The 13,142-nt window shown below is 38.4% G+C and overlaps 1 protein-coding gene across 7 annotated transcripts in view; it reads right to left on the reverse strand.

Moving 5' to 3' along the window:
* The window catches only part of LOC120566455 (amyloid-beta A4 precursor protein-binding family B member 2), a 40,676-nt gene that overhangs the window by 3,761 nt on the left and 23,773 nt on the right, over positions 1–13,142 (reverse strand). For 4 of the 7 annotated variants that reach the window (XM_039812928.1, XM_039812931.1, XM_039812926.1 and 1 more), the window contains 3 exons: positions 10,570–10,575; positions 7,896–8,010; positions 2,600–2,675 (listed from right to left, as the gene is read on the reverse strand). In XM_039812928.1, coding sequence (XP_039668862.1) covers positions 2,600–2,675; positions 7,896–8,010; positions 10,570–10,575 — 197 coding nt within the window. Of the gene's footprint in view, positions 1–2,599; positions 2,676–7,895; positions 8,011–10,569; positions 10,576–13,011; positions 13,035–13,142 lie in introns of all 7 variants that reach the window. The other 3 variants (XM_039812932.1, XM_039812929.1, XM_039812930.1) reach the window with 2 other exon arrangements.

Here is a 13,142-nt window from a genome sequence, read left to right on the forward strand (position 1 = left end):
CAAAGATGTTGTATCACCTGCATCTCAATCAGCCATGAAGTTAACATCACTTACCCTCAGGACCTCGCCATTAACACACCATGCAATTAGCTGCTTTAGCTTGAGATGACTTCTGACAAGGTAAATGCTAAACACTAAACTGGGTTACATTTTTTAACTGCACAGTTTAAAGGTTGTTAATCCTCCAATGTTTTAAATGACAACATTATAGAAATCCAACACAGTACTAAAAAGGGCACAACTGAAGAATCACCTACAACATGGTGACATTAGTTATTAACTACAGTATATGATGTTTGGCTAGTCAACATGGATTTAAAAAATAAAAACCAATTGCAACATGGAATTAATTATTATTGAGTCAAAAGGAAATGGTCATTATTGTTGAATGACACATTCAGTTTAGTGGTAACTATTTATATACAAACCCAACAAGATCTGTAAAGTATAACTGGTATATGAAAACCTTGATTTTAGGGGTACCTAAGAGTTTAAGGTGCTGACCATGGGTGCTGTTTGCACCCATTAACACAAAATGCCCCAAAAATGTTTTGAATGAAATGATAAATAACCAGATACAAAAATATATCACACAGGTAAATTACAATTGCATTTTTTAACGCCACTATTAGAGGTGTGAGCTCCCGATTCGATTCGATTACGATTATCATGTCAGCGATTCAATTCGATTCAATTTCTCGATGCATCACGATGCGTCAAATAAACTTTTCTATTAAAGCCATGTAGGATATTTAATTAATAGCTTTTCAAGCTTAAAAAAAAAAACTTCTGCAGTGCTCTAATACTAAATAAATTGGATACATAAAACTACAGCACTGAGCACATGGCACTTCCTGAATGTGCAAAACATAACAGAATATGTAAACAGAAATGTTGTTAGGCCTACATTAAATTGTAAAAAGAAAAAATCAATTATGAGCCTGCAGATTATCGATGCAGCATTGTCCATGTCCACTATTCGATGCATCGATTATTTGATTAATTTCAACACCTCTAGCCACTATGTGTACAATTTGAAAAAGTTCTGACTTTGAAAGATGCTATAATCATTTAAAAATTGTATACATAATGACTTTAAAGTAATGGCTTTAAAGGGTGACTTAACAGCAGGCTGAGTTTAGTTGTGCTGAGCTGTGTTTTGAAGTTTCAAGCCCTTCTCACCCCTAAACATAGCCGTATGTGGTTGGGTGTGCTTTGTTGCACCTGTTACTACACCCAAAAGTGATGTCACAGTGTCCTGTAGTACACCTGCTCATCACTTTATCAAGGTGAGAAGTTAAACTGCTGGAGGTCACTTACTTTAAATAGAGATAAACCAGCCTACATATGACATTTTCCTCATTTTGACATTCAGCCCATTTTGCACAATCCACATCTTAATTAACGGATTTCAGAGATTAACAATTCATCATAAGCTCATCTTCCATGTGGTCAGTATGGACTGAATAAGGGAAATCAATCAGAGGTAATGGCTTTAGCCTGGATTCACCTCATCAGTGTACTCCATGAAAAAAGTCCCTAATATCTTACACATTCAGTATGAACTGCTAAAGCTTTGAAAATAGTAGTTACATGAATGATGAATAAGAGGTTTTCATACATTCATTCCATATTTAAAGTAGAGCTCAGGCAGACGAGATCAGATGAGGACAGTAGGGCCATTATCCTGTTATTGGCGCTCATCCAAAACAATTCGGGGCTAATCTCCTCAAATGTGTCCCAACACAGGACTGCGCACTCCCAGCTACCCTGAAGAGATTGATTCCAGGCAAGAACAAGAACTGTTTTCCATCCACTGGACCTCTAGAGCTCATGGACTGGTCTCTCTCACTGGATACCAACTGTTTTATTTCAGTTAAAAGACTGTGAGCTCAGTAAAATATGTGAGGGATGTTTCACCAATAAGTTCTTTGATCCTGGGGTTGGGATGAGCCGTGGAGCACCAGGCCTCGCCTGAAAGAAACACTAATTGGGTTTTAATGAGGTCGACTGCCTCTGTAAGTGAAGAGCCAATATAGTCCTTTTATATTCTGATGTTGGAGCTCCTTTCCCCCACGCTCAGCAGATACACACACCAGCTGAAGTTAAAGTGGAGGGTGAATTGTGCAGGCGCTTTTTCTCTTTCTTCCTATAATTACTTGGGACTGTGAGGAACAAGCGGTGGGACTTAGCGAAATGGGAAACGGTGAATAGAATTAGTGCTTGGTGGATAACACTCAGTGATTGTGAAGCGAGTTGTTCTGAAGTCAGCATTATCTGTGTGTAACTGAACCACACACTGTTATCTTTTCTATTAACAAATGTTCACAGTCGCTCCTGAGGCGATAAGGTTATTTTTTTTAAACACATATACTGTATATGGTTTCAGATGTGAAGGAATGCTGTAATGTGAGACAAGAAATCACATCAGGGAAGATAACACACGGCTGACAAATCCAATTCTCTCATGAGGGAACTACTAAAGAAGAAAACTGAAAGAAAACGATATGTGCATGTGTGTGTGTGTGTGTGTGTGTGTGGTGTGTGTTGGTGTGTGTGTGTGTGTGTGGTGTGTGTGTGTGTGTGTGTGTGTGTATACCTTGTAGGGGTACATCAGAGCCGGTCTGGGAGGAGCTGCTAGCTGCAGCCTTGGCACTTTTTCTTTCAGCCATAATCTAGAGAAGAAAGGAAGGGGAAGAAAGAGAAGAGAGGCGAGAAAAAAAGAAAGAAGACAAAAGCGATCATAATGGGATAAGATAAGAAGAGAAAAAAAGACGTGGTTGAATGGACACAACAGCGGTCAAATAAGCTTAGATTGTCTCACAAATAAGCATAAGAAATAATAACACAATTTAAACGATAATACGTGATATTATATATTTTTGTTATTGTCAACTAATTCCATGAAAAGACCAAAACCAACAATATGTTCCTCCTTTTCTCAATACTTAACGACTTCCTCAACACATTTGTTTCTACTGAAGATGTATATCTTTAAAAACCGGTAACAAATATATAATTTTTTTTCAAAATGGTAATTTCCTAAAAAAGCTTGGCACTGTGGTTGTTAGCAACTGTTATTCAAACAAAAGTAAACTGTGTTTATTGGGAACTATTTTCAGCCATATTGGTGCGCTAGTGACGGAGTATGTAGATTGACTCAGAATAAACTACAGGGCTCGTATTAATCATTTTTGACGAATATATAACGGTGTAGCTTACTGATGTGTTTTTAATAGTTGTTGGACAACAATGGAGCTGTATGGCACAAAGGAATAAGCTGTTACGGGCTTTGGCTACACAGGTATTACTTGTAAGTAGATCCATTTATTGTTGGTTTTGGTCTTATTATGGGATTTTACTACAATAAGAAAAATATTAAATATTACCAGCCTTATCCTTTAAAACCTTGTCTTCCAAATTATATATTAAATTCAGCTATCTAAAAAGAAAGAAACTGTCTCTCTCTCTCTTTTCTTTGCTCTTCTGCTGCAGTGTACATACTGTTTAAAAAGTGTTGAATATTCTGCATGGCCTCTGCACTGAGCTGCTGCACTCAACCTGTTACCGATACTTGATTAATTGTAGGTGTCATTTATCAAAGTCTATGGTGAGTCTGCAACTCTGCACACAGGGGAACATGCAAGAAGACGCACCCCCCCCACATACACACCCACACACACAAAGAAAGAAAGCCCGCTGCGCAACTGCAAGACTCAGGTCACCACGTTTCTCCGCTGCAGAAAAGACAAAACTACCACTCTGTTTAAAATATACGGTGTGAAGAGTCATGGTCACACACACGCACGCACATACACACACACACACACAGAACTACAAAAATACAGACACACAGATCTTCCTTCAATTCAGGGTATGTGATACGAAGAAATTACAGTAACAGGAGAAATAAAAATGTCCTCTCTAAATGGGTCAACATGTCTCTTAGGGAGAAGATCTGTAGTTCCAGGTATATTCATCTGTTACAAGGTCACTGCTGGACTAAGGACAGGCTGGTTTATCTTTGTGTACAGAAGTGTACCACAGTGATGTGTCAAGCAAGTCCAAGAAGTTCAAAACAATCATAAAATTTGTTTACATGCAAATAATATACTACTACACCCATCAACAAATCTCCTTACAAGAAACTGATTACTCTAATTGTGTGAATGCTGATTCAGCAGCACTCACAATATTGTTATCAGATTCTTCCGTACAATTTTTGGTTGCCTACTACTTCTGCATACTTTCAGCTACAAAAACCATTAAAATATCAAAATGTTCAGCTCTTTAAGGACATCTGTGCTTGTAGTCAACTTTTCTCCACCATTTATAGTTTTTAAAATATTTTTATACATTGAAAGTCAATGCAGCAATCTTTACATGTAAATCTTCTTCAGGCTTCTTCCACTTCTAAATGCTACTCCTCCCACATACTTTCACCTACAGACGTAATTCACTTTAAACTATTCACAACAAACCTTCAGCTATTAGAAAATGATTCAGCTTTTTGATATATTTTACAGTTTTTGTGTTACCACTGTTTAAGTTTAGTGCTTCTTTAGGCTTTTTCTGCGTTTTAAGGGCTGCTGAGTGTGTTGTGATGTCACAGCTACAGTGCAGAGGAGAAAGAACATCGTCTTAAAACTTTCTCTTTACACCATTTATACTTCAAACCATAGTATACGTCAACTTTCAGCCAATGTGCTCATTTAAGCAATAGGACTTTTGGCTCAGTGAGCCTCCAAATAATAATGAAGCATTCCTTCAATGACAACCCTTGTTAAACATCCTCAACATTTCTGGACAAAGCATACCAGTTTTTCAAATCGCTGATATGCGCACATTTTTTAACTTTATCCACACAAATTATATATCAATAATCAGGTCCTTTTCATGACGTTTTTTTTCTACATGCTATACTATGACTTTTTTGTCACTTTTTGTCAACATGCTATACTATGACTTTTTAATGGCTTTTTTTGACAACTATGCTATAACTGTTTCCAACATAATTCCTTTGGTTGCACAGTGACTCAGTGGTAAGCACAGCTCCAATAAACAACCAGCAAATAGTCACTGCAGTCTCTGACCCATGTTTGATTCCCAGTCCGTGCTGATGGTCCTATTCACGATGTTTCTATCGACATGCTTTACTATGACTTTTTTTATCACTTTTTTCGACTTACTCTACTACGCCTTTTTTTGATATGCTATACTGTGACATTTTCATCACTTTTTTGACATACTATACCTTGATTTTTTTTCTAAATCCCATACTATGACTTTTATTTCACTTGCAATTGCAACATGCTATATGAATTTTTTATCACCTTTTTCAACATAGTATACTATGACTTTTATAATGGCTTTTTTTCGACATATGCTGCCCAGTCTGGGCAGGTCCTTTTCATGATGTTTTTTTTTGACATGCTGTACTATCACTTTTTTATCACTTTTTTTGACATACTATACCTTGATTTTTTTTCAAAATACCATACTATTACTTTTATATCACTTTTTTGGACATACATGTACTTTTTTTGTGAACAACAAATAATCAAACAAAATAGCAAACTCTAAGCCTTAGGAGTAGGCCTTTTTCACGGCAGACATGTATACATGTCATAGTAGGAAAAGTACTGGTGTATTCAAAACCATTAATGATGGCTTCATTCCACTTAGGAGAGGCCCTGGTATTGTGCATGCTGACTCACTGAAAATAGCTTACTGGGACACTTGATGGAATCGAGCCATCGTTAAGGTTATCAATTTCAGATGTGCTTTTCCTACTATGACAAGTCAAAATGTCTTCTATGAAAAAGGTCTATAGCTCACCAAGATAAGATGTTGCCTGAATAGATAGATCACAATCTGAGGTTGAAGGATCAATCCACTGCTGTGATACAGAGTTTTTCATTTTCTATCCTCAGTAATGTTAAACAATAAACACAACGTCCAACCACTACATTTCAAACTTCGTAAATATCTCAGTGTGTTAAATACTTTTTTTCAACATACTATACAATGACTTTGTTATCACTTTTTTCAAAATACTATACTATGACTTTTTTCGACATACTATCTTGGACATACCTCACTATGACCTTTTTTTATGACTTTTAACATACTATATTAAGACTTTTTCATCACTTTTTCGACATGCTATAATATGATTTTTTATCACTTTTTTGACATACCTATATTATGATTTTTCGACATGCTATACGATGACTTTTCGTTTAAAAAAAAAAAAACTTAAATATTCCACTTTTGTTTAATACATTATTGGTACTATTAAACATTTCAATGAAATGCTAATACTAATTAAATTACTAATTAAAACCATTCCCACTTTTCCCACTATTATTACTAATTCATCTTCTTCTTACGCAATTATGCCAGCAATCCAGTTTTGCTCTAGCAATTTAGCTTTTCAGCATTCACAAGCATTTTCTGCAGGAAATGCATTTTCTAGTTAATTCCTTAATATTGCTGAATGTATTTCATATTTCAGTCAAAATGTCAGGGCTTCTCAACTTTAATCATCTATTCAGAAATCTGGGGAATACAATTCAGATAATAACTGAAACAAGTAGACAAAGATAAAATGGCATTGCCTACAGGTTGGTCACAGTGGTACCTGGTGTCCATGAAGCTGACATATAGGCAGGTTGCAACAGGGCTTAAACTGCTACTAATATATCATATTATGGAGCATCAGACAGTGCTGGTTCCAGTAAGGAAGATTTAGCCACTGATGAAAACTATGACTGAGTTTTAGCCTCTGCTGTGGCCTTTGATAGAGCCTCAGTTCTCAGTGGTTCAAACTACATAGATTCTGATACTATTTGTTCCAGTAGAAGAGACCAGTGCTATGTATGATGACAGGGCTTTAGCCATCTTTGACTTACATGATGGAGTCTCAGGCACTGCTCCTTTAAGTGATGAAGATTCAGACACTACTACTCAGCTACAGCCACCACTTATTCATATGATGGAGCTGCAGCTGGCAGAAGACCTGCTGATCTGTACAATGTCAACATTGACCCTGATGAAAGCCGCCAGCAGGAGAATCTGTTTCTGAGGATCTGAGCAAATTCTTCTGCCAAGCGAAAGGGGCCATATGTGGAATACATCATAAGGACTGATCCACAACAGGCCCAAATGATTATGTTCGGCATACTCGCAGTGTGGTATTTTCCTCACCTTGAGCTCTTTGCCTGTTTTCGTAGTATTATGGTGTACAGTGCACCAATGGGAGGAGAGGTGCAAACAGATGGAAGGTTCATTCAGAAGAAGCATTGCAAAGTGAGTTGTGGGTATTTTGCTGGAATTTGGGTCTTAGACTTTGTGCTGAGAATGGACATCTCAGAACCACATCTGTTTTCAGGCAGGTTTACTGCATCCTATAATCAGATGTGCATGAGCCTACTGTGGTGTGGGTCAGGTGATCATCAATGCGTAAAATCTGGAAATATGATGTGACCCTGTTGTATTTACCAGGTATTTCCCATTACATATATTTATGTGTAACCCCCCCCCCCCCACACACACACACACAAAAACTAATTTTTTGCTCTGTAACCTGAATCTTATCTCCTCTCCTCACTGTGAAGGCTCTTAAACATTCCCTCTATCTCTCTCTTCAGTTCTTACTTCTCAAGTAAAAGATAACATAAATCTTGTCTCTTGCACTGCTATTAGTTCTTCTATAACATGCATGTAGGGGTAGCATCTAAGGTACAACCTTAAAAAGTACCTTTGGATAACTGCATCAGCAGAAAAGAGTTTTTTTCTCTTTTCAAAAGTCACTCTGATTAAAGCTTGATAGCTTGTTTTAGAGCACCAGATAAGCTCATTCATGCGGAGGCAGCTGCGGTAATGACACCCACCTTGGAGCAGATTTCGTGGAGACTTGTGGCGATGGCTGCGGCAGGGGTATCACATCGGAACACGTGGCACTTCAGCACCCGCGTGTTTTTGTCTCTCGCCACATAGGCAAAGTCCCTGAAACACGGACAGAAGACACATGACTTTCTAATGCAATAAACAAACACAAGATACCTTGATGCACCTCTACAGCAGATGTACCAAACATTTTTGCTTTGTTAAAGGGGCAGCAAGTAAGAATCTCTGTTGTCCTGTAATAGAGATGATTCAGTAATTAAACCACACCAGATGGGTTATCTTCCAGTGTGTTTACATGTATATATATATTCAAATTTCAGTTTCTTTATACATTCCCCAGCTGCCCTCTAATGTTATACGTATGTGGAAGGAGACGTAAATGAACAAACCACAATAAATATCAAAATGAAGTGATGGAGAAAAATACCAATCATTTTAAATAAAATCAATAAAAAAAGAAAGCAGTTTGCTAACCTCAACAAGGAATTGTTTTATCATGTGGCATGATGTAATTGGTGTATATGTGTGTCTGATAAGGGAGATGGGAGAGAACAATTTGTGGTTATTTAGGGCTAAGAAAAAAACAAAACATGATAAATAACCTCACTGCATTAATGGTATCATCACTGAATACTATCTCTTTGTAAATTCCTCTTAATAACATTTGTTCCATCTCATAAGTGTTATGGGATGGAACAAATGTCTACTTCATTCCATATATTGTATGTGGGAGAGTCAGATTGTATCCACTTAATGTTATCACACTGCTACTAGCTGGTTTTTCAGCAAATAGATTATAGTCTTCCTCTCAAAGCCTCCTGGTATGACTCCTTGGAGTGCGTCCTTTAGACATTGTTGCATTTTTCTGTTAGATTAAACAGATCTTCCCAGAGGGCACATAGCATATGTGGATATGATTGCCAAATCTATATTTTACATTCTCTTCAGTATTTTTTTTGAGTTTGTTGGGTTCAATTTTGGCATTATCAGCAGCCTCTTGAAATATCTAATATTGTATTGTATATTACTGTCAATTTGAAAGCCCACCCAGGATTTGAGCCCACATTTTATTCTCATTCCCCTCATCAAGAACTGTTGATTTGGAGTGGGCTTTTTCAAATCTTTTTTCTTTATTCTATATGTGTTGTCAGGAGGTAACTCTTTGCAAACATCAAAAAGGAAACTAAAACGTTCCATCCCCCCTCTTTGCACTTGTTTGCGGTCAGCTGTTCAACAATGCAATAAAGAGCCAGCAAAATGAATTGCAAGAAATTTCAAAAATGACAACACACAACAGTATTACCCCATTTTGCATCATGATATATTTACCTATTTCTTGTTAGTGCTCTGCTCTAATTAGCGTCCTCATTTATTGTGGAAATGTTGCTTCATTATTTGTGTATCAACATCTCTGTCATAAGCTTTAAGGGTATGGCTGCAATTTCTTGTACGGCAGTCAAAGTTTCTTTGATAAATAGATTACTTAAAGCCCCTTTAACGTGTGGCATGTTGTGTGCTGTTGCTCTGTAAACAACAGTTTTTTTTCTATCCATAGTCTTTCCTGAACAGAAAGTAGAGGTTGGCACACATAAGCATACGGGAAGGCAGATGTGTGTCCCAGTGCCCGAGGAAACTATGTGCTGAGCGCTTCACAGTGGTGCCACATGGGGAAAACATGGAGAGTATGAGGGTGAGACTGAGGGAGGAAGCTCCACCAGGAAAGAAACCTTCTGTACTAAGTGGGTGGGAGATGAAACACAGCTTGTGAGAGATACTATACACACACACACACACATGCACACACACACACGCACGCACGCACGCACGCACACACACACACACACACACACACACAGATGAAAGAAAGACACATTTCTTCCTCATTAACAGGTGAGACAAGCTGCACAACAAAAATGTAGGTGGATATGTTTCCAGGCAGGACTGAAATGATTGAGTGAACAGACAAAGCAGAGTGAAAGAGGGGAGTGGGGACATGCAGAGAAGCCAACTGGATGGCAGTGTCACCAGATGCAGCTGATATACACACACACACACACACACACACACACACACTGCACACTCCCAAATAACCATAGACACAAACAGAAATATGGCATTTATCAAAGCGGGCTCTTTGTGTTTATGAGTCCATTATCCGGACTGTCTCCTCTGCTTAATTGTGTGCTCACACACTTTGGGTCGATAATGCTCTGCGCCTTTGGCCAGAAAGAAAAGTACAGTGAAATGTGTGTGTGTGTGTGTGTGCGTCCAGTGCGCTTCGTTCAGGGACATTTGAGCAGTGTGTCACCAAAGCAGCATGAATGGCCTTGCCTTGCATACTACAAATGGTTTTTTTATGACTTCTGTTCCCTCTCTGGGGGATCAAAATGCTATAAAACAGCATGCAACTCTTAATAGGAAATAGCCTGTGGCCGGTCTGGCTCGCTGATGATTTAACACCAGTGATTTAGACCTTCAGTAGTGCTGCTGCACTCCTGTAAAGAGCAACAGTGTCTCTGGGCGAAGCAAAGCCACTGATTTGATACCTGAGGCGACAGATGTGATTGCACAAGGGGGGGTTGGGAGTCTTGGCACAACGATTACTGAAAACAATGGAGAGGCACGATCACACTTGAACACACCACGAAGAGCAGTTACCTTTCTCTGGGTCCCGGGAAGCAGAAGGGAGGTGGGGAAAATCAGGGAGGAAAGCGAGGAGGAAGGAAGGAAAAAGTAGGGATAGAATAAATTAGTTAAAGAAAGAAAGTAGGATGGGGAAAAAGGTAAAAATGGAAGGATCAGAAAATTGTATCACACCAAAAGATGAAAAGGGAAAAGAAAACCGGGAACAGGAAGATGGAATAGAAAAACGAGGGGGGAAAAAAAACAAGAGAAACGTTAATACACGTGACATACTGAGCCAAAAACAGACACAATGTGTCACAAAGTGTGTGTGTGTGTGTGTGTGTGTGTGTGTGTGTGTGTGTGTGTGTGTGTGCACATGAGCATGCACGCACTGCAGCTCAGGTCTGTGTACTTTTCATTTTAGTGGCTTAGCGTTCCACTATATGATGAAACAGCCCACTTTTCCTGTTAGATGTGCTAACATACTCGCGCACACACACACACATTGTTGTTACTGCAACTTTCCCTCCTACTACTCCACACTTTCCTCTACCTTTTCCCTCTTCTCAATCTCTCTTTCATCCTCCCCTTTGCATTCATTATTTAATCTTCCTCTCCCCAGCTCTCACCCTCTTCTAACTCACTATCCTTTCTTACCACAACAGTAGAGGCCCAAAAAGAAAGAAAGATGCAACACAGAATGATTCATAACAGTGTAACTCATCACAACCGCTTAATTCCATGTTATAGTCTGTGACGCTCTATTATCAGGAACACTAGAAAGTAGGCACAGGCTGGATGAAGAACAGAGGGCTAATTCAAACATTGACTGCCTTTGATTCTTTGATGATCTGCTTAGGAAGACACAGTCTGTATGTGTGTGTGTGTGTGTGTGTGTCTGCACACATTAAAATGCATATCTTTCCCTCTGTGTTCGAATTTCATTCATGATTTTCTTTGCTCCGAGTCCATTTACTTGCCATTCTGCTTCCTTCTGCTCCATTTCTAATTCAGACTCCATGCCTCCTTCACTGTCCGTCACTTGTGTGAAATTGGATTTCAGTGTTGAAATTCTGAATGGCCCTAAAGCTGCTCTCTATACATACCTCTGACATACCTCTGCAATGTACCTCTTTCTTCTATTTACACGAGTGTCAGGCTGAAAGTGTTGCAAAGCCTTTATTACTGATGGACGAATCACATCACACCTGATTCAAACCCAGGACAGACTCTTACCTCCCAAAAAGCCACAGTATTGACATCATCACACTGACCTTATTTGACTTTGACAGCACAAGACTGAGACTGAGTCAGCAACATCTGGAAATGTATCTGTTTCTCTCTGTTTTGTCCTTTCATCAACACTAAGCCAGTGGGGTTTTTCATACTTGAAAACTAAGCCTTTCAAAAACAAGGAATATTAAGCTTTTGGAATACAACGACTTAAGCTTGGTCAGGCAGTGAAATTACGAAGCCATCTTTCTAACTTTGTCTGAACACTTATTCAAAATGTAAATGAAGCTAATCACACAAACTTAATCACTTTAAGTTTGTTTGTTTTTTTACTTTTGTCAGATGAGTTCTCAGCCATAAAATGGCGATTTGATGTGTATTTCAGTGCAGCAGCGCAGGTAATACTGTTCATACTGCTTAATTGGTAGCATTTATGAGCTGTGATCAAACCACTAGTTTAAAATCATTCAGTTGTCGGACAAACAGAAACAAAACGTGTCTGTAAATGGAAGCGCAAGTGTGTATGTGTGTTTGGCTGTAGTATAACACTGGGATGATGGCGAGCAAGAGCGGACAGAACATCCTTCAGAACCTCATGTACCTGAGATATTTTTGACCAGCCACTAACTAAACTAAGTACAATTTTGAGAGTATTAAAAGCATTTAATTTTCATTTAAATCTTCAAATACATATTCTGCAATATTCTACTTCCTACTTTCCTCCAACTCCCTACATTATGCTCCGATGCAAAATATGTTGTTCTAAGTGGTAAGTACTAAATTCCTTTCATTTAAATTTTCTTTTTTGCCTACAAATTTAACTAATTTTGTCTAAATGATTTGAATCAGCCTTAAGAAACCCTACATTCAGTTTGTAATGTGTGTTATCATAAAATATAAACTCAGCATAACAAGCTGTAAAATCTCCAGAAATATTACCAAGAACATGACCTCAGTACCCTGCTGACACCTGTTTACATGTCGGCTGTAATGCAATCTTTTATGATCTGCCGACCAAATTAGGAAAAGAAAACAAATGTAGTAACTTTGAAATGTTAGATCTTCAAGAAAACAACATCAAAAGAAGAAGTGTGATCACTGGTTGCTTTTACACATAAACAGCTTTTTCATAAATAGGTGGCTTAGTGTGGGGACACAAAAGCGAGGAAAAAGAAGAGAAAGAGAGAGAGAGAGAGAGAGAGAGAGAGAGAGAGAGAGAGAGAGAGAGAGCTGTTGGCTTACTTTGAGGAGCAGTTATCCACGACCTCAGTTAATGGAGGGTGTGACACATGGTAGAGAGAAACAGGCAGCCAATCAACAAACAACAGAAGATGAATAGACCTCAGAGATGGCAGGAAAGTGAGGAGGGAGGA

This window comes from Perca fluviatilis, chromosome 10 (assembly GCF_010015445.1).
Source record: "Perca fluviatilis chromosome 10, GENO_Pfluv_1.0, whole genome shotgun sequence".
Classification (NCBI taxonomy): Eukaryota; Metazoa; Chordata; class Actinopteri; order Perciformes; family Percidae; genus Perca; species Perca fluviatilis.